Source organism: Lonchura striata, chromosome 6 (genome assembly GCF_046129695.1).
Source record: "Lonchura striata isolate bLonStr1 chromosome 6, bLonStr1.mat, whole genome shotgun sequence".
NCBI classification, from domain to species: Eukaryota; Metazoa; Chordata; class Aves; order Passeriformes; family Estrildidae; genus Lonchura; species Lonchura striata.
Genome location: NC_134608.1, coordinates 15,935,549 through 15,955,960, shown reverse-complemented (window position 1 = coordinate 15,955,960; position 20,412 = coordinate 15,935,549). Strand labels below are relative to the sequence as shown.

Genomic DNA, 20,412 nt, shown 5'->3' with positions numbered 1-20,412 from the left:
TTAACTGTGATATGTTTGTATGGAAGGTTGAGGAAATAAATAAAGGGAGGTGAGAGGATGAACAATAACAAAACCTTATGTAGTGCTTTAAGTGTATCTTAAGCGTAGTTTATGTATACTTTAACAGCTGTCCTTACTCAGAATAAGCATTTGAAGAGGGATAATAGCCGTAAATCTTGAAATGATTCAAGTATTGCAGGTTGCAGACATTGAGTCACAGATGACAGGGAAGGACGTGACGGTCAGGAGTGCGCAGCACTTGGGAATGCGGTTTCACTGGGGGTTTGGCACCAGCAGCTGGGCTCGCTGGTCTGTGAGCTCTTTCCCAGCGCAGCTGATCCTGCGCTCCTGCGGCACCCGCAGCTCCCGGCGCCTCTCGCCTCGCGCTCACCGAGAGCGCCGCCAGGGGGCGCGCGGCGAGCGCCGCTCCCGCCCGCGGGAGGGGCGGGGCCCGAGCGCGCCGGGGCGGGGCCCGAGGGCGCCGGGGCGGGGCCCGAGCGCGGCGGGGCGGGGCCCGAGCGAGGCGGGGCGGGGCCCGAGCGCGCCGGGGCGGGGCCCGAGCGCGCCGGGGCGGGGCCCGAGCGAGGCGGGGCGGGGCCCGAGCGCGCCGGGGCGGGGCCCGAGCGAGGCGGGGCGGGGCCCGAGCGCGCCGGGGCGGGGCCCGAGCGCGCCGGGGCGGGGCCCGAGCGCGCCGGGGCGGGGCCCGAGCGAGGCGGGGCGGGGCCCGAGCGCGCCGGGGCGGGGCCCGAGCGAGGCGGGGCGGGGCCCGAGCGCGCCGGGGCGGGGCCCGAGCGAGGCGGGGCGGGGCCCGAGCGAGGCGGGGCGGGGCCCGAGCGCGCCGGGGCGGGGCCCGAGCGCACCGGGGCGGGGCCCGAGCGAGGCGGGGCGGGGCCCGAGCGAGGCGGGGCGGGGCCCGAGCGCGCCGGGGCGGGGCCCGAGCGAGGCGGGGCGGGGCCCGAGCGCGGCGGGGCGGGGCCCGAGCGAGGCGGGGCGGGGCCCGAGCGCGCCGGGGCGGGGCCCGAGCGCGCCGGGGCGGGGCCCGAGCGAGGCGGGGCGGGGCCCGAGCGCGCCGGGGCGGGGCCCGAGCGAGGCGGGGCGGGGCCCGAGCGCGCCGGGGCGGGGCCCGAGCGCGCCGGGGCGGGGCCCGAGCGCGCCGGGGCGGGGCCCGAGCGAGGCGGGGCGGGGCCCGAGCGCGCCGGGGCGGGGCCCGAGCGAGGCGGGGCGGGGCCCGAGCGCGCCGGGGCGGGGCCCGAGCGAGGCGGGGCGGGGCCCGAGCGAGGCGGGGCGGGGCCCGAGCGCGCCGGGGCGGGGCCCGAGCGCACCGGGGCGGGGCCCGAGCGAGGCGGGGCGGGGCCCGAGCGAGGCGGGGCGGGGCCCGAGCGCGCCGGGGCGGGGCCCGAGCGAGGCGGGGCGGGGCCCGAGCGCGCCGGGGCGGGGCCCGAGCGCGCCGGGGCGGGGCGGTTCCCCTGCGCCTGCGCGCGGCGCCCCCGGAAAGGCGGCCACGTCTGCCGGAAGCGCTGGGGCTGCGCTCGCCGCCGGCCCCTCACGGCTCCCCTCGGGCCAGAGCGCCCCCCGCGCTTGCAGGAGGTGAGGCCGGGCCGGGCCGAGGCCCCCGCCGCTCCTGAGCGGGGCCGGGCCTGCGGAGGGCGGGGGGCAGGCGGTGCTGGGGGTGGGGGAGCGGCCGCTGTGAGCGTCGCCTTCCCGGAGCTGGGCTAGAGGGGCAGCCCCCACCGTGGTGTCGCAGCCCCCACCGTGGTGTCGCAGCCCCCACCGTGGTGTCGCAGCCCCCACCGTGGTGTCGCAGCCCCCACCGTGGTGTCGCAGGCCCCTGGTGCAGGTGAAGGCACGCAGCTGTCCGCCGTGTCACGGGAGAGGCAGCGGGCTGCAGAGTTTGTGGGGGAGAGGATCCTGGCCTGAGCCGGGTTGGGAATTTGCAGGCCAAACGGCTTAAGGCGTAGTTGTTTTCTCTTTGTGATACTCTGTAGCAGCCGAAGATACCAGCAACTGATGCAGTGGTCTGATTTTAACAACCTTGGTTTAAAAACCGAGGTTTTGTTTGTTTTTTTCAGAAACTGGTTTGGTTTAGTTCCCTTAGTTACCGAAAGAGCAAAATACCAAATAAGCAGAAGAAAAGTATTACAATAACTGCAGCACTAATACCTTTGCACACCAGTTTAGATAAACAATACATCTTGCCTTAGCAGCAGCAATCTAATTTGTAAATCCTTCTGTCTTTTGCAGTACATGGTCCTGAAATCTTAATTGTACAGACTTCATCAACAGACACTCATCATGTCTTGGCTTGCTGATCTCGCTGGAAAGGCAGAGGATCTGCTCAACAGAGTTGATCAAGGAGCTGCATCAGCTCTGAGCAAAAAAGACACATCAAGCAGTGTGGTTTATGATAAGAAGAACTTGGACTCTGCCAACGAGTATTCTGAAGCACACCAGCATACTGGAGAACTGAAATACCAGACCTCATCTAAAGCAGCCTACATCTCCTCAGCAGCTGAAAATATTAAACACCAGAAGGCCACAATGCTGGCAGGAACAGCAAATGTTAAAACAGCACGTAGGACATCCTTAGAGGCAGCTTCTCCAGTAGAAAATGCTTCCACACCCAGAGCTGCCTCACATTTTGTGAGAAGAAAAAAGTCAGAACCTGATGATGAGTTGCTATTTGATTTTCTCAACAGTTCAGAGAAAGAACCTAATGGAAGGATAGATTCTAAAAAGGAGAAGAGCAAGGCACCTGTTCTTCAGAATCACTCTCGGACTTCAAGCATTAGTTCTGTGTCTACCAGTACACAGAGTGCAAAAACTACTGAGGATAATTCCTTCAGGAGCCAAGGCAATGGTAGTTAAATAGTATTGAACCTAGAAATATTTAAAACCCAAGTATGTCTAGGGTAAGGCTAGGTATCACATGAAACTTCATGTCACTCATGGAACATTTAACAGTGCTAATGTCAGATGGGTGAGGTACAGCAGGGCCTTTCAGGTTTTTTCCTCACTGGGGCAATACTAGAGACTATGCTAGTTTGACAGACAGCATAATGGATACCTAAATCCTTTGGCTCTGGACCTGCCCTGTTGCTACTGCTCAGCCTGACCTGTCTGAGCTGTGGTCTAACCCTGCATCAGCCCCGTGTGTCCCCGTGTAGGAGCACAGGTGCTGCCCTTTTGTTTGGTCCCTGGGCCTGTAGCTGCTGTTGGCAAGTGGGAGGGGAGTGACTTTCACCCACGATGAGATGGTGTTGGCTGCTGCCCACTGCAGCTTGAGGGGCAGGGTAAGGCATTCCCTGTTCACTGTGCAGGAGGGGTGAGCTGGCAAACATGCTTGTCCTGCAGGAAGCTGGATGCAGACAGGCTGGTGTAGAGCCACAGGCATGAGAGGGCCAGAGAGATAAAGCCTCTGTGTTTGCCAGAAGTAGTTCATGACTGCTTAATCCAGAGGCCTGAATGAGCCTCCAGGCCAGACAGTCAAAAGCTGGGGCTGGGCTCAAGTCAAACACAAATGAGAACGTGGCTGGGAAGTGTCAAGGACTTCTGTTCTCTACCAGGCTGTCCAGTTTATACTCCATCCTTGTTGCTGTGCTACTTTGCTGTTATTTATTTTAGAAGTTGAAGAAAGTGGTTCTATCATTAATAATGTAATTAGAATATTATTTTTTTTAGTACTTCGAGCGAGTAAAGTATTGTAAATGCCAGTTTTTTACTTACTACATTAGGTATGCTGAAAGGCTTTAGACATAAAAAAGGATAATTTCCAAACATGTGAATATTTTTCTGAGCCCATGGCTTTTCAGTAAGGTTTACTGCTACTAATAAATAAGACAGATATGTTAGACCTGACTCTATGGCCTTGCTGATTGGTGCTTAAAAAATATTTGTTTTTCTCAGTGTGGCTTGTTGAGTTTTCTTCTGAGGATTTTTTGAGCAGAGTTCACATTGTGGAGCTGCTAAATAAGGAAGAATACAGTTACAATACAGGATTTGAACACACTATTTTCAAAAGTTCATTGTACAGATATATTTGTGTCATTTAAATATTCAGCACACAATCTGTTGAAGTAGCTTATAATGTGTTAGCTATAGACAAAACCAGTTAACATTACACTTTGTATATTGCCATGATTATAATCTAATCTGTGCTGTAAGTGGCTCATTTCTTGCTTCATTATCTTAATTAATCTATTGAGTTTTCCAGACAGAGAAATGAGCCTAAATTATTTCATAAGTTGGAAACTGTGTAAGTAAATCAAAGGAAAGATAATGACACTTCTTAGGATCCCTTTAAGTGGAAAAAGGCTTGAGAAAATGTGGAATAAATCTTCTGTGACTGCTGCTACTTATGGGTGTGGTGTTGCTCAGAATTATTAGTGTGCCCCCATTCCCTGGGCTTGGGGTGTTTGGAGCTGTTGCAGTGATAAGAAAAGTGAAGCAGCTTGGTTAATGATCACAAGGGGAAGTACATATTCAGCAGTAATGTGTTTGGATTGCCTGTTTGTTTGTTCATTGTCATTTTATCTTAACATTGCTGCAAAGCTTCCAACTTTCTGTGTGCTGGAATCAAGGCTCTTACAGTGGATTTGTAGCTTTTGCAGCATTAATCAAAGATGTATGTCTGCATGATGGAAAAAGGCTGTTGGTTCCTCCCTCCTCCAGGGGACTTGTTCAGAATACCATTAGGAGTTCCTTTATTGTTCTCTCTTTTCAAACAAATTTGGTGTTGACAAAATCTGAATGGAAACCAAAATGAGTTTGTACTAAAACTTCCTGCAGTTAGTTGCCATGTATATTTAGTGTTTTCTGTTATCTTCAGCTTCTGAGGTCTTCTCTGAGCAGCAAAGTGATAGTGTTAATGCTTTGAAATCCTAAAGTTGCCATTTATGTAATGGGAAATTTAATAACTTCTATTATGTTTTGTCTTGCAGTATTAACAAAAATACTGCATGATGCATGTAAATAGTCCTGTTTTATGTAGTCAGCTTTGAAAAGCGGCTCCATATTCCATTTCAGCATGAAATATTTTGATTTATTGTCATTGTTGTTCCTTAACCACTGATGCAGAACATGGAACTACTGTTTGTAGAAAGGCAGTTTACAAACACATGCATTTGTTCTAAGTTGCATCTCTCTGCACAGAAACTCCAGACAGTTCAGACTCTGGCCTGGGAGCACAAGGGAATGGCCTGAAGGATTCGTCACTAAATGCAGTAGCCAGCCCCAACCTTTCAGCTAATGATGATTCCAAATTGCATGAGCTGTCCAATCTTCGCCTGGAGAACCAGCTGCTGCGAAATGAAGTTCAGTCTTTAAATCAAGAAGTGGCTTCATTAATACAGAGATCCAAAGAAACACAAGAAGGTACTTCAGCTATAACATTAGTAAAGTGCTAGTGAACTAGGAAACAATTCTTTGTGTATTTATAATAAAAACTCTCCAGGTACATTTGCATGTATGACTTCCCTTGCAATGAGATGGGAGAAATTAAAAGGCTTGTTCAACTACAAAGATACAACAAATGTTGATTAAAATAATGTGTTCAAGTTAGTTGCAAAGCTTATATCTTAATAAAACACTGGCAGGAAATACCATGTTTAAAATACTTTTCTGTATTTTAATGGCTTTCGCAAAATACTTATTTTTAAATTAGCAAATTTCTTTTGAATACTGCAAATTGACTGCTTTCTGGCTGTGGTAGACTATAGTCTCGGATGCCTTGAAACTGACAGCAAAAATATAAAATTAGTTTTTAATATGACATCACTGGCTTTTTCAAAGCCAAGTGAAATGACATGTAAAAAATGTGAGTAGAAATTAAACAGTAAAACAGAAGGCAAACTCTTGCTGTTAGGCATAAAATTGAGTTACTGCATTTTTTTCACTAACTGCATAAGCCAGATAATTTTAATATCCAGTGAAATTTAATGTGTGATGGTAGATTTAAAACAGGAGCTTCTAAGTATTCAGGCATTATTCATGACTGGTGTATTTTTCTATTGATTTTCATGTGACGATAAACTCAAACTGGAATTAAACTAGATGCTTTATGCAAACATTTCTCTTGACACAGGGGTTATTTGACAGTAGGCCATTGCAGGGGATGGGGCAGGTGAAATCTGTCTACTACAGTGTGACTCAGAAGGAAATGTCTATTTTGAGATCACCTCCAAAATTTTCCAGGTTGCGCTTTGACAGCCGGTTTGGTGTTTGTAACTTCCTGGTAGCTCATAAATTTTCAGTTTTAATTCAACTTGGTTGTATTTATTTTTTTTTTTTCTTTAAGAAATGAGATAGTTGCATCTTGACTGCTTACAAGACCTCACAGTATCTACTTTTGTAAACTTCAAAGAAACTTCTTGTTTTGTAGAACTGAACAAATCCCGGGAGAAGGTGGAGAAGTGGAATGTTGACCATTCCAAGAGTGACAGGATGGTTAGAGACCTTCAGGCTCGAGTGGATGATCTGACAGAAGCTGTTGGTGCCAAAGATTCACAGCTGGCTGTGCTGAAAGTACGGTTGCAAGAAGCTGATCAGCTCTTAAGTGCTCGGACAGAAGCTTTGGAAGCGCTGCAGAGTGAAAAATCACGGTACTTCTTCACTTCATTCTGTGGAATTCTGCTACTAGTACTAAGCTTGAAAAAATCCAGATAGATAATCTAGTGTCTTCAAGAATAAAAAATAATAAACTAATGAGGAAAGATTTGAAACACAAGGATTAAAGTTTGCACTGAAACCTCTTTATCATAGTTGGCAGTGGGAACAGAATAATTAAATAGGGCATCTGTTGGCATCTGATTATTAAAATCCATTTTGCGTAAAGTATTTGTGTCAGAGGCATGAAGCTGAAGGTCCCAAGAATTTTTTTTATCTTGAAAAATAGACTTGCTTATCCACAAATATACAGATTTTCCTGAACTTATCTCACTGCTGGGATATGGATACTACAGAATATAGGCCAGGGAGGAGGAGTGTGAGTCATTAACTCAAGTCCTCACACCTGTAGTCTATATGCAGTAATCTACTGGGCAAATTTTCGAAGCTGGTCTGGAAGCCGGGAGGTTATATTTCTACATGAAAAATCACACTAGCTTACTACTTTTTCAATAAACGTATGTCTCTATTTCAGGATAATACAAGACCACAGTGAAGGAAGCAGTTTACAAAATCAAGCCCTTCAAACTCTTCAGGAGAGGCTGCGTGATGCAGACTCTGCACTCAAGCGAGAGCAAGAAAGTTACAAACAAATGCAGGTTAGACATGAAGAGTAAGAAAGACTTTAAGACTCTGCTTTTGAGATCAGATCCATGAGGTTCCATGTGCTTTCTCCTCCCTTTGACTTCAGTTCCTGTGCAGGGTACTAATTGCTTGGAAGGGTGTGCTGTCTGCTGCATTAAATACCCTTGAAATGCTAATTTATTTATTATATGTTATTCTGAAAGCTTCATGAGTAAAAGTTTTTGAGGATTAATGCTGACAATTTTTACTGTTTTTTTTTTATCCAAACTTTAATGTTAATACATGTTTGAAAAGTAAATTGGTAATCGGTTTTGTTTTCTTTGGTGTGTTGTTACACAATTTTATTGTGAGATCTTAAGATGAAGGATCACTTATGTGGTAAAGGTGCAAGTACATTATTGATAAAGAATGTTTTCTATACTTAATTTGGCCTTTGCTATACAGAATAACATAGAATAACATCTGAAAATCTTTAAGAGTGTCTGTTTTGATTTTTTTTCCACTACAAAATATGTCATACTACAATTGATAATATTTTTAAGGGGCAAGCTTGCTTTTTGTTTGCTAAGTAAATTAGAATAATTGGAAGATTGTTATTCCCTCACTATTTGTGGTGAAGGAAAGAAAAGCATATTCTTACTTGGATTATTTACCACTTGCTTAAGCAAGCAGAGTTTATATCAACATAGCAATAATGAGTCTTTAAGTTGGAGGTGGTGTGTCCTGTGTAGTTGCTTTTAAACTTTCTTTTTTCCTTCCTAGGTTAAAGTTGAGACTGTGTTTAAACACAAAGTATTGTTTCTTTATTACTAATAGAATGAGTTTGCGGCTCGTCTGAGTAAAGTGGAAGCAGAGCGACAGAGCCTGGCAGAAGGAATAACTGTAGCAGAGAGAAAGTATTTAGATGAAAAGAGGCGAGCTGATGAGCTTCAGCAGCAAGTCAAAATAACTAAAAGCCACCTAGAATCTGCAAAACAGGAACTGACAGATTATAAACAGAAAGCTACTCGCATTCTTCAAGTAAGCACTATTGTGAAGAAATAGTGTGATTTGTATGCTTTAGCTGTTTTAAGCTGTTAGGCTTCAAATAATCTAACTTGTGGTATTTTTTTTTATGTGACCTGTAATGTGTTCTGGGGCATATCTATAATGATACATATATAGAACAGCTACCAGTCTGCCTTTTGTAAACTCAAGTTTATAGATGAAGTTATGGAATTGAAACAGTAGTTCAGGCCCTGAACCTGAAAAAAAAAATCCAAGGGAACCGTTGTACTTATTGTGTATCATATGTCAGCATGTTCCACATCCAAGAGTCCACAGAGTTAGATAAAACTACAATAGATGAAACCTACAATTTTTTCCATATCCAGTATTCTTGATTAAAGAATATTACTCTGTTTTGCTTGGGGCTGAAGCATAACATAGAATGGATACTTAACATGTAACCAGAGAATATTTTTCCATGTCCTGAAAGGTTGCTTGTGATTGACATGATATGATCAGTGGCAAAATCGGGTATTTTGTGCCGAGTTCTGTACTATGTGAATGTTAAAGGTACCATGTCAAGATGTGGTTGGTTTGAGTCTTGTTTCTAAACATTAGCACAATGTTGAAGATGGAGCTCTTTTTAAAATAGTTAATCTAGTCAAATGTTCAAGGACAGGTTTTAAATTGTCTTGGTAAATATGAAAAGCCTAAAATCACAAGTCAATGACAAGGTAACACTAGGCTGACTCTGAATAAAATGATTTATCCTCTTTCCTGGAAGAATTATTTCTGTATTTGGTTCTTGATTTTGTTGGCAGGAGAAATAGGGGGTCAGTTTTGTCTATAGTGTTTGTTAGCGTGCATCTTGTCTGTTTCAGTGCCAAGAGGGCCAAAATTGTTACCCATGACAAGTTTAACATTCCAGGCACTTGTAAAGGAAAAAGTTGTACTCTTCCACAGATAACACAGGCTTTCAGTTAAATTAGTCTTACAGCATACAGAAAATCAGAAAAATTGTCAATATGGAAGCATTTTAATTTTCAAATGTGTAGGGTTATTACTGGATAAAAGAACAGAGAAACCAGTCATTATAGCATATTTTAGTAGAGCATGTGTTCAGTACTGCTATAAATAATATATTGACTTATTTTTTTCAGTCTAAGGAAAAGTTGATAAACAGCTTAAAAGAAGGCTCTGGTATTGAAGGCCTGGATAGCAATACAGCAAGCACGGTGGAACTGGAGGAACTGAGACATGAGCGAGACACTCAGAGAGAAGAAATACAAAAACTAATGGGGCAGATACAACAGATGAGAACAGAGCTGCAGGTAGCTGTGCCTGTGTACACCTGTATTTGTAGGTAGCTACTACAAAGGTCTGTTCTCTTGTATACTGTGGGTCTGTTGTTTCTAGTGTTTATTACCTTACTTCTCTCTTCCCTCACTATTGTGTACTCCTGTTGAGAGAAGCATTTCTTTCCTTACAATCATAGTGATTTCTCTACTCATCACCTATATTCTTTTCTACATGAGCTATTAATCCTTGAAGCACTGCAATCCAAGTCATCCATGCCAATCTGCTGGCATAATGGGCTCAACGCAGCAGCTGCATGCAAGCCCAGTTTACACAGTTTTAGCCTGTAGACAATTGAAAGGAAAAAGTAGAGGCTTTTCATGTTCACAAAATGCATTTATTTTATTACTGTGTTACTAAAAATGTTCCATATAAAATGACCAAATGCAATTTATCCAATATATCCACACCTTCCTTTTCCTTTGAAGAAATATTGTATATACTGGTTTTTTGCTGTTACCTATGACAGATTTGCAGTAACATCTGTATGTTAGTGAAATGGTTATATTTGTGTTCATTTCAGGATATGGAGACACAGCAGGTAAGCGAAGCTGAGTCAGTGAGAGAGCAGCTTCAAGACCTGCAAGAACAGATATCAGCACATAAAATGGCCAAGCAAGAGGCAGAAGCTGAACTAGAACGGCAAAAACAGGTAAGGAATTCTTGAAAGCTGGATCTCGTTAGGCCCCATGGGGTGTCATCAGCAAAGTATTTGGCTTAATAAGAGAATATTTGGATACTTGGGCAGTCTTTGATTAATTTTTTGTCTAGTACTCCACAAGGTCAAGGGAAGTGCAGCCAGGACTAAGCAATGGTTAGGGCCTTCTGGATGCTGCTGATGAACAGAGATCCTGGTGAATTAACAGGACCCTGAGGGAGTGCACAGAATTGATCAGGATCTTGAATTTTACTCAGCAGGGAAACAATCAAACAACAGGGATATAGTAACAAGTGTAACATTTTTTATATCAAAAAACCCTAATACTGAAAGTAGCTATTGTGAAACTTCCGGTGCTCAATTAAAACATAAGTTGTAGCTTGTAAAACAATGTCATTGTAGTACCAATTTAGAGGTAATTTATTTAATCCATTTGTTATTCAGTTCTGAATCTAATTGTCATTACTTCTAAACTGCTCTAGTAGACAAATTGCTGATAAAATTATGTTAATGAATTCTGTCAGATTGTGTCATCTTTTTGATCAAATTCTGCCTTGATTTAAGCAGTTTTGTGAACATGTGAACAAATTTATTATGCAGTAGGAATTGGACAAATCCTTTGCATGTTAAAATTTTTCCTTGTAAGAAAAAGCTCATGTAAAGAGAATTAATAACAAAGAAAGCACAAGTCCTCTGTATCTGCTAGGAACAATTTATCTTGTAGGATTATCTATCCTTTCAGAAATTACATTTTAATGGGATGCTCGCAGCTTGAGCTAATTAAAAGGCAGAAGTCGAGGTCTGCTCTTGATGGGTAGCTGATGTTTATTATGTCAAAGCAGATGGTAGATTGTATTTTGTTACTCCTGCCCTTCTGAGGAATATGCTTTAAGTCAATAAAAAGAGTGAGGTGAATTAAAATTAAAAAATCAGTATTGCAGAAACGGAAGTCTTCCTTTTGATGACACCCATTTACATGTGCTTTTAACATAATTGCTTGTGTTGATACTTAATGTAATTATGGTCAGTTCTGTCTGTGAGTTGCTTTAACTATTGTCATAAGGTTCCTGAAACTGAAGATGGAAAATAAGTAGAGGTGTTATTTTTTTTGTACATGTGATTCTTCAAAGGGAGAACAGGATTATCTGTTTTCTGTAGCAACTGACAGCTGAACTCATAGTGATTTGAAGATTGTCTTAATTGAAAAGATAAGCTTGACATATCTGTAAGTGGGACCTAAAATAGCTGTTAAATCATGAGAGTAACAAAACTTAGTTGCATTTACTATTCAGTAATTTTTTTTACTACTATTCCTTCTCCTTTCACATCTGCTATGTTAATTTATCCTAAATTTTAGAGAAATATGTATGTCATATAGCTATGCAAAGGGTTTTCAAATGTGTTTTCAGAATGGTGTTTTGAATTAATGAGTTTATTTTAGGAATACAGATACCCTTTGAGTATTTTGTAATCATTACATTATTGACATAGTTTTAAGATAGCACTACAACAAATGGGGAAAGTGTAAGGAAGATACGCAATTTCATTGAGACCAAAATTTTGAGTCCTAGTAAATGATTCTGAATTGATATTTATATTAGGGCAGTCTCCACAAATGAATTTAATTGGCTTTGCAGGTTGTGTCTTGATACTCAGCTCTCTCTATCCCTATACCCCCAGTCCTAGACAGACACATAACTAAGATAATATTTCAGTTTGTATTTGATTGCAGCATATTACTTTCTTGTGTTCTGTTGTGAAACTATAGATAACTAGAGTTTGTGTCTCAAAATGCATATATATATAAAATCTTTTATGTGTAATTGTGATAAATTTTATAGGAACTCCATTATACTGAAGAAGAGCTGTATCGAACAAAGAATACTTTACAAAGCAGAATAAAAGACAGAGAGGAAGAAATTCAGAAGCTCAGAAATCAGGTGTGTATAGAAAATAATTTTATCCCCCTCAGTTATGAAAATAGTGGTACAAACTACTTGTTTGACTAAACTTTCCTGAAAAGTCCTGTAAGCATTCTACTAGTGAGGTACTTGTTTTCAATAAAGAGTAGAGTTTTGAGAGTTGGGAATACAAGAAGAAAACTGTGTAAATAGCCTATTTTATAGTTGTATGTGCTTTTATATAAAGGGGAGGGGGAAAATCAGCCACTGTCCCAACTAGACCTGGTGGGGGTGTTGGATCAAAGTTCTCTTTGCAGACTGAAAACACTCACTGGAGTTAGATTAGGTCATTATGAATTCTGCCAAGATCCTTGTAACTGTTCAAAGAACCTGTTATGTCCTGCAGACTCAGTGATCCATCTGGCCCACTGTTCTTGGCCAGTGGCAGTAGGGGCCACCATGTGAGCTTGGCCGTTTCCTTCACTCCTGTGTACCTGCTCAACATCAGCAGTTGAATCAGGGGCTGTTAGTGTTTAAGTCTTTACTAAGTTCTTCTGCTGTGCTGATGGACCTGTTTCCCTGGTATGAGTCTAATCTCTTGTGGAACCTCCACATACTTGTCAGCCCCCAGAGTTCCCTTGGGCAGCCTGAAGGCATCGGCCTTGTTCTGTTAGGTTACCTTAGCATAGTGAAAGGCAGGCTGTTTATGGAGAAATTGGTAGTCTGGAGTCAGGTGTGGTCAGCTGAGCAGTTACAATGTCAGGATTTGGAAATGGTTGTGATGTGATAAGGATTTCTTGGGCATGTTGGCAGATGAATTTTCTGGTAGTGCTGAACTTCAGGACTACCTGCACTTGCCTCTGTCTTGTTGCAGGCACCTAGTCTGTATTTTGCATATCTGTAATTCCTGATGACTGTTTTTTCCTTAATGAAGCTACATCTTTGTGGAATATGATGCCACAAGGTGGCTGAGGTCCAGGACTGTAGTGAATGAGCTATATGGCAGATCTGGTGATTCCCATTTGCTTTAAATAATTTCTGCAAATTAAATGACATCGTCCATGTCAAATGCATGATCCATTTGCTGGCCTTACAGTTTTTATTTGCTTGTAGAATCATGTTTTCTGCCTTGGTGCTCCTCAGTTCTTCTGCAACATATCCTGCATTCTCACCATTTCATTCATGTTTCCCTGTAAAATGGCATCAGATTCTCCCCATTTGTACTGAGTTTTTCCTTCCTTGCGTGAAAACATTTTTACATACTCATTAAGTTCAAAGTATGGTAGCCAGGCTGGATTACCTTGCTATTTATTGCTGTTTAAACTTGTCTCTGAGGTATAACATCAAAGTTGTGATCAAATTTAGGCTTGTACAGAAACTTTCATATGATTCTAGGTGGAAAACAGAGAGATACATTTTTACAGAGTTTATTGTGCAATGGAAACAGTTAACAACTGTTGAAATTATGTTTCCTCTTGATTGCACTCATCAGTGATAGTTCTGATGGCATTAGCCTGTAAAAATTCTCCTGTGGAGTAACTTGGTTCTTGAAAGTTTAGGTTATTATAGAGCTTTGTAATATGTCAGTTGGTCAGAGTTTGGATTTAGAATGATTTTTTTTTTTTCTTTGCTTTTTTAGCTCACAAACAAGACTCTAAGCAGTAGTAGTCAGACAGAATTAGAAAATCGGCTTCATCAGCTGACAGAAACACTAATTCAGAAGCAAACCATGTTAGAGAGCCTGAGCACAGAGAAAAATTCACTTGTGTACCAACTGGAACGGCTTGAGCAACAGCTGAAGGTTATCCAAGGCACAAGTGCTAATGGTCCTTCCATTAACATGGCAGGCATTGATGGTGCTGAAGGTAAATAAGTAAATACAATACTTAAAACTCTTGTCTTTTCTGCTGTCCAGGCTTGTTTCCTAATGCCTTTGCCTGAAAGTCTGAGTTTGTAAGGAAAAATAAGTGCTGGAAATAGGCCACTTATTCTAGACACCTTCTCTACAGCAGCCAGTATCATAAAAATAGTTAACTAGAAGCTCCTTTTTGTGAGCAAATTACTTTAGTAAATTTAATGAAGCAAATTTAGTCTTTAATTCTGAATACTATGGCATTGTTGGAATAATTCTGTCACAGGTGCAAATAAACTTGTGTTTTGGGGTTTAAACTGAATATTAGAAACAGGATTTAAGTATTGTGTTGCAAAAAGGGTTTGGAAGGAGAGTAAGAATGGAATACTTCCTTTTGAGAATTGATCCAGTTGTAATTAATTTCTTCCTTCCTTGCTCTCTGTTTTTCTTGAAAAGCAGCTTAAAATATGATGATTCTGATGAGGTTGATTTGTCAGTCCTGTATTTCTGGGACAGCCTCAGCAGTTGATCCAATGTGTTGAGATGTTACTTTTCAGAGTCAAAGTTTGTCATTTTGTAAATTTGTTCAGTAACTTTAAAAGCAAGGAAAGGTCACCAAGAGGTGTGAAGTAACAGTCCAGACCTTTTCTCTGCTTATCAAAGCAGAGAGTTGTTTGTAAGTAACTTCAGAAATCTGAAGTTTAGTTACACGAAAATAACATTATAATATCTTCTTTTTAAATGAAGTTGATACTTAGTAAAAATGTAAATAAAGTAAAAAATTGTTGAATGTACAAGTTAGTGTCAGAAATGCTAATCACAGTTTCACTGTATGAGAGTAAAAAATATTTGAGAAACTGTGCCAGTATCAAGCCCATAATTTTATACATCTAATAGTAGTTATTGTGACATTAAGGAATTGAACATCAAGATATCCACTTAGTAAACTAATACATTTTAAAAATATACTAAGTTGAAGAAAAGTTTGACTTGACTGTAAGTTTTGAATCAATAGTTTCATCAAATTCATCAAGAATTGATGACACTACAATCATATTGATCGCTATTTGTATATTATTTATATATATATTTGTTATATGCTATCAATTTGTTTTATTTAACAATAGCTTGTCTGATTTTTTTTTGCTTTTCCCATCGACCAGGGGCTCGTCTGCGCAGTGTCCCTGTCCTGTTTGGGGACGCAGATGCCAGCGTGGCAGGAATGTACGGGAGGGTCCGCAAGGCTGCCAGTACCATAGATCAGTTCAGGTAAGAGTGTCCCCAGGGAACACGTCTGTAAGCACTGTCATCCTTTTACAGTGTTCAAGTGACACACTTTGGTGCATGTTGTTCCCTTTTATGAAAGGAAAAGTTTAAAATAATGCAGCTAAAGTATGGTATGAAATACTGAGTATTGACCCACTTCACTTGTGCTTTCCTATGACATTAATATTCTTAAACTTAAATGATTGTCAATTATTTAAACACAACTCTTCCAGATTTTGTTGCAAGAGGTTCCCTGACTTATGAAAAAATATCTAATCAAATTCATTACCATCTTCTACATTTTTTACTTTCAGAGGTTTTGACTGTGTCTGTGATAAACTGTAAGAGTGTTTTAGTGGGGGAGTATCATCTGTACTCTTTCAGCCCTGATGAAGACAAGATTCTGCCTTCTAAGCCAATGCAGCAGATTACCTTGGAAGTTAATCTGTTTGAGGAATTAGCAAATGAAAATCATTCTGAATCCAGCAATAAATTTGCTTTGATCCCTTTCTGAGGAGTTTGGTGAATTGATGGTATTCACAGCAAAGTTCTGCTACAAAACTTGAAACAAATACCAACAGAAAACAAAATTCAGTAATACTTCTTAGTCCTTTGAAAGCAAGATACCTTGGTAGAAAGAACTTTGTGTTTCCATGGTACTTGAATTTCAGTGTGACAGGATTTCGGTGATTGGGAAAAAATTAGGAGGGTACATTTTATGGTCTGAGTTTTCTCACCCCACTTAATGTTTTGAGTTCATGAAGTAAAATATAAGACAACAAAGCCTTGTGTGTATTTGAGAAAATTCAAGACAGAAACAAAGCCATAATGTTTGAGTTTGTGGTGACTGGGAAGAGAGGAACGGGAATTTATTGCTCAGTGTTAAACTGTGTGTTTTTTCTCTTGCTACCTGTGTAGCATTCGGCTGGGAATCTTTCTGAGGCGATACCCCATAGCAAGAGTCTTTGTAATCATTTACATGGTGAGTCAGCTTTCTTCAGTGCCAGATTTCTGTAACCAGTTTATATGCCAGTATGTCTTAAATGGCAAGATTGATGCTCAAAAGGCTATAATTAATAACTCAATGTGGGTTTTTGGAAAATGGGCCAAATAATACTTTTCCAACAGCATTTTGGAGTCATGTTGCTTGGCATTTTTCAGTTTTCCTCAGAAATTCTTAGTATAGCAGTCTTAAAGACACTTATGTAACTACCATTTAAAGGCTTGTGAAAGTAGATTCTAGTAGTAAAATATGGAATAATAGTGACCAGTTGCCAAGGCTAACCTGCCACGCCTGCATGCATTGTATTTAAGAATATAACATTTTTTAGAGGTTTTTAATATTTGACTCTTAACTTTGGTGTTTTTTCAGTGGCTAATGATCACTCTTCTCTAGTAGTGGAAAAAGTAGCAAGACAAGTTTTCCTTGGTAGGCTTAAACAAATAGTAGAAAATTGCTCACCCACGTCGGGCAAACTGTCAGGCTGGCAATTGCCAGATGTGAAATGCCTCCCTTTTCCACTGGAGGGCAGGTGCCTGTCGGCTGCAGGGGCCTGTGGAAAGGCTGGCTTTGTAAAAAACACTGAAGGCTTCGGCTGCCTAAGCTGCAGTCTGAGGGGAACTTGATGGTGGCTGTGTAAGAGCTGGGCAGTCAGTGGCAGTTAGCCCTTTTCAGCTCAAACCTTGACCATGACTACTATAACCCGAATTTTTTCTAAAAAATGTGGGTTACATATTCCTTTTTGCACTCCAGGCAGCTTCTATTCTAATTGGATAATTTCAGCCAAATTTGAATGAGAATTAATAGTCCTATAGAATTCATAAAAATGCCTGAAATCAGTGACTGTGTTGAGGAGAAGGAAATCAAAACTTGTCTGGCTTACAGCCTGGTGTCAGCCACTTGGCACAGGAGTCATGGCTTACCAGTCACTCAAGGCACATCACACACCGTGCTGGCTGGGGACTGGGTATCAGAGGGAACAGCTGAAATCACAGTGGCATGGAAGAAAAGATAAACCAGACAACATAAATCTGTAGAAAAACAGGCTGCTTTGTTTTTGTTGCTTGTGTATTCAGTTTCCTGTAAATAGCTTCTTCAGAATCTGATTTAGCAATGTTCAAATGCCAGTTATTTTTTAGAAGTATCTGATTAATAGAAAAATATTTTAATCAAAATATTTCTACCAAACAATTCTATCAGCTCTCATTGAGAGTTCTCCTATTTACTGCTGCTGTGGGTGGTGATTGTCAGTGCTAAATTTATTTCTTTTCTTTTCCCAGGCCTTGCTTCATCTCTGGGTTATGATTGTTCTCCTTACCTACAGCCCAGAAATGCATCATGACAATCCCAGTGGCAGGTAGACTGAGACAGGACCATATGCTGTGCAAATGTAGTATGGACTGGCAATGCTTTTGAATTATCAGTCCTGGAACATCAGCAAACTTGTTCTTGTGGTGTTTCAGAAGGATGAAAACCATCATGCCTGATTTATCACTACCTTTCAAATACATGTGTAATACTATGTAGCTTTTTCAATATAGCTAAAAGAGCATCACTCACCTGGAGAAATGAAGCTGTTAAGCTAAGCTGTGATTAGTCTTTACATTTTTATTTAGATCCTCTGTGAAAAATAAGGCCTATTCTGTAGAGAAATGCAAGGAATTCTGAAATTGCAGAACTGTCTGGTACAAATTGTTGTAGGTCATTCTGAATGTGGGCTATAGTCAGGTAATAAAATATATTTAGCATTTTAAATAAACAACTTTCTGGTTTCTTTCAGTCTGCTTTTGCACTTCTGTTTTTAACTTTGTACATAATAGGCTTTTCCTTAACATTAACTGGAAAAAGGAAAATGGATTGGTGCAATATATTTTTGTAAATAAGTTTAAGAATAAAATATGCATTCTTCTTAGCTTTGTACTTCTAGTGCAATAGCTGTATTTTTCCTACCAACTGAATAGTGGGGCTGCCTATTTAAAGGCTGGAATTTTAGCTTTATTAGAGAAAGAGAGATGGTTTTTGAGAAGGAAGTTTTAAACTGTTGAGAAGTAATGGTGTTTCTTTTTGCACTTGAAATTTGTATGTTTTAACTGCATTTTCTTATACCTCTCTCATTAGTACATGTCTTAATCAGATCTTACTGAAACATTTATTTTCTAAAGCTTTGGGTACTTAATTAAAACTATTTCTATATGAAATCTGTCAAAACATTAAAAATTTCTCATGTCTAAACACTCACCAAATATACTAATAAACAAACCTCATCAAATATTTATAGTAAAACCCAAAATACCAAACCTATTGTAGAAGTTCTGTTGTTGGATTGTGGCATTCTGCGATCATGAATTATCAATAGACAATCACACAAGGTCACTTTCTTTCCTTAAGAAATTTCTTGGGTTTTTTGTGGTGCTCACAGCAGGGCAATGCAAAGATGACTGCAAGCAATTTGTCACTCTTGGTCTCAAGGATGTGGTTCGGTTTTCATGTGGCTTGAACACAGCATTAGGTCCCATGCATGAAGTCTGTCACGCTGGCTCCTATGGAAGTGTTACAGTGGACAAATGACAGTATTGCTGCTCTGATTCACATCTTGCAGAGAAAACGGAAATGTTTGGATAAACTGAATAATAAAAGAAAGCATTTATTCTAAGTTGTGTCTGCCCTCTATCACATTTGTTGCATTTTGTCTAATTCCTGGTGTCTGTTCTCTTTTCAGTTCTGGTACTAAAGCCACTTTGAGCCCCAAGGGGAGCTGATTGGTATAGAAAGAGATCAAGTAAAGGACCTTTGCACACTCATTTTCTACACACATCCAGTTTTTTCATTTCAACACTTCTAAAACACTGAGTCATTGGATATTTAGGTATATTGTGATATTTTGGAGGAAACATTATTAGTGGTATAAATGCCCTAGAGCTTTGTATGTATTCTTGCTTCCTTTTCTCTCTTGGTTTCCCTTTGTGTGTGTGCGTGCATGTGTGTATTGGGTTGGTTTGTTTGTTTATGGGGTTGCTTGGTTTGGTTTTGGTGGGGTTGGTGGCTTTTTGTTTGGGATTTTTTAAATTAGGTTTTGGGGATTTTTTTGGTTTTTTTTTTTTTTTTTGATGATGATGGTTTTTGGGTGTTTTTTTGGGGTTGGTTTTTTAGGTACTTTTTGTTGTTATTGTTTAGACAACTTTAGACACAGATTCTTTCTTTTTGGTGAAACTTAGTGAAGCTATTACAAAACCCTTCATCATAGATTAGTATTCTTCAGTATTCCAGACTTTATGGTAGAAGTTTCACAGGGGCGAGCATTAGAAGACTTCTGCTAACTTTTGCCTATTGAACTGAGCTCTTGTATTCCAGGATCTGTTTGGGCTTGACCCTGTGATGAGGATAAAGTCTTTGATACAAGGCACTTGAATAGCATCAGCCCGGTGTTGTGGACAGTGCTAAGAAATAACTGCTCCACAAAGCTTTGTTCAAACACTCCGGAATTTCTGTCCCACAGTTCATTGCCTGCACAGATGCAGTGCAAGAACATGCAAGACAACATGTTGGAGTCTCTGAGGATAAATGTCACATTTTGAGTTGAAAGCCAAGATGTACTTCCTGCCTTCAATCCATGGTGTTGGTCCTCAATGTCATCTGTGTAGATTTGTGAAGGGAGCCACAGCTGTAAGTCAAAGGTGCCATAAGGACACCATTTTGAGCAGCTCCTCATAGTGGTGCCTTTCTCCTGGGAGGCTGCCTTGCTGAAAAAATGGCTTTGCAGTGAACAAGCCTCTGGTAGCCTCTCTCCTAAGAGGTGGGAAGATATTCCAAGTGCCAAGTCTCTTCTTGAGGGACTATCAAACTGCTGGGCAGTTAAACTACTCCCACTTCTGAAACCAAAATATCACTTTAGGGATTTTAAGAATATTTTACAAATGCTGACCCTATCTTTCCACACTCTGTAGCCTAGCACCAGATAAAAATGGTCATCATAACTCACAGAAAACAGGAATGTTGTTCCCCAGCTGCTATATCTCACTGCCTTGAGAGCACAATGTGCTATTTTGTGTTTGAAAAGTCTGGTTTTATTTCTTTCCCTCCTTCCAGGACTGAAACTGCTCCAGGTAGCAGGTTTGACAGAGTGAAAATGATGAAAAATGAGGAATAG

The 20,412-nt window shown here is 41.4% G+C and overlaps 1 protein-coding gene across 2 annotated transcripts; it reads left to right on the top strand.

Annotated features, from left to right (window-relative positions):
* Positions 1-1,461: 1,461 nt before the first annotated feature.
* GOLGA5 (golgin A5) lies at positions 1,462-18,918 on the top strand. 2 transcript variants are annotated; one of them, XM_077783983.1, is made up of 13 exons: positions 1,462-1,587; positions 2,242-2,857; positions 5,149-5,370; positions 6,377-6,596; positions 7,136-7,259; positions 8,062-8,265; positions 9,393-9,563; positions 10,112-10,240; positions 12,088-12,186; positions 13,787-14,012; positions 15,163-15,268; positions 16,184-16,247; positions 17,546-18,918. In XM_077783983.1, the coding sequence occupies exons 2-13, from the start codon at positions 2,293-2,295 to the stop codon at positions 17,624-17,626; spliced, it is 2,211 nt and encodes a 736-aa protein (XP_077640109.1). In that variant the 5' UTR covers positions 1,462-1,587; positions 2,242-2,292; the 3' UTR covers positions 17,627-18,918. The 2 variants fall into 2 exon arrangements, with proteins under 2 accessions (XP_077640109.1, XP_077640108.1); XM_077783982.1 differs by lacking the exon at positions 17,546-18,918 and having other exon boundaries at positions 16,184-16,401.
* The last annotated feature ends 1,494 nt before the right edge of the window (positions 18,919-20,412 follow it).